This window comes from Loa loa (genome assembly GCF_000183805.2).
Source record: "Loa loa unplaced genomic scaffold supercont3.197, whole genome shotgun sequence".
NCBI lineage: Eukaryota > Metazoa > Nematoda > Chromadorea > Rhabditida > Onchocercidae > Loa > Loa loa.
Genome location: NW_018108377.1, coordinates 117,977 through 119,521, shown reverse-complemented (window position 1 = coordinate 119,521; position 1,545 = coordinate 117,977). Strand labels below are relative to the sequence as shown.

Below are 1,545 nucleotides of genomic sequence, written 5' to 3'. Positions count from 1 at the left end.
GGTAAATAAATTTTTCGGAAAATTTGTCAGTTTTTTTTCTGTTCTAATTCATTTAATTTGTAAATCAATAATAGTGTCAATTTTAAATTTCATTCTTTAAAAATTAGTATTAGCTTGAAGAAATATTGCTGAGAAATTGTTGAAATTTTTTGAAATAAATTTCAATTCAAATTTTAATTTAAAAAAAAAGGCTAAAATTTTTACAGGATCATGATGAAAATGAGAATAATACATCGCTTACAATAAGTCGAATGTTAATTAAATGTGCAGATATTGGCAATCCAACAAGAGAATGGGAATTATGCGAAAAATGGGCAATGCGTATTGTGGAAGAATATTTTGATCAGGTTCTTTATAATCAGATCTATCTAGATTCTCTCGTTTGATAATAAAATTTATTAATAATTACTTAATGAGCTATAGAATGATTTCACGATTAATTAATTAAATGTTAGACATTAATTATGGTAGAAAAGGAACACCCATACACACACATATATAAAATAGGTCAAAATTTTAATTTTACTTTATAAGCACAAAGGTATGATAATAAATGATAACAGTACTAATATGATAATCACAAATTTTCACAAAAATGATAGTGGTAATAATACTATGACAATAATGATAGTGGTAATAATATTATAATAGTAATGATAATGATAATAATATTATGACAACAATGATAGTGACAATAATATTATGATGATCATAATTTTTCGCTACTTTTGCAAATGATAATGATTGTATTTTTTAGCTATTTTCTTAATTGTTATTTGTCAATTAAATTAAGAAAAACAAAAATTAATAAATCATTCTTTTTTCCTTTTTTTTCTTTGTTCTGCAAATATAATGCTAATGTCAACGAATGGAAGGATAGTTATAATAAGTTATTACCAAGAACTTTAATTAATAAAATTAATTAATAATCTGTTGATGAGCTATGAAATGATTTTACGACTAATTAATTAAATATAGACATTTCAATTCTAATCTTTTATCATTTATCAAAAATCAAATTTCTTCCTTTTATATCATTTTAAGATTTTTTAGCATAAAATTAATGAAGCAATTACGAATTTACTTTAGCTCAAAAATTATTTTCATTCTTTTATTTTCTATTTTTACAGTTAATTAATTAATTAATCAATTTAGTTTATTCACTCATTTCTTTCCCATTTTATTAAAGTTTACTTAGCATGTTTTAGACAAGTGAAGAACGCGAAAAAGGATTACCATTAACAATGGAATTATTTGATCGTAACGTCTGTAATGTACCATTAACACAATGTGGTTTTATTGATATGTTTGCACGTGAAGCATTTACAAGTTGGACACAATTTTCAAATCTTCCAAATTTACTTACACAATTGGAAATGAATTATGAAAAATGGCGACAACGAACAGCTGATTGGAACCCATCAAAGAATATGCAATTATGCGATGAAAGACCACTTACATCATAGCTAATACTATTGTTATTATTATTATTATTATTGTTATTATTATTATTATTATTATTATTATTATTATTATTATTATTAT

At 22.8% G+C, this 1,545-nt stretch overlaps 1 protein-coding gene across 1 annotated transcript; it reads left to right on the top strand.

Moving 5' to 3' along the window:
• Window positions 1-199: 199 nt before the first annotated feature.
• Window positions 200-1,466, top strand: LOAG_15481 (hypothetical protein; the record flags this gene model as incomplete). The annotated part of the gene is made up of 2 exons (XM_003150971.2): window positions 200-347; window positions 1,209-1,466. The coding sequence occupies exons 1-2, from the start codon at window positions 252-254 to the stop codon at window positions 1,464-1,466; spliced, it is 354 nt and encodes a 117-aa protein (XP_003151019.1). The 5' UTR covers window positions 200-251.
• Window positions 1,467-1,545: the final 79 nt, after the last annotated feature.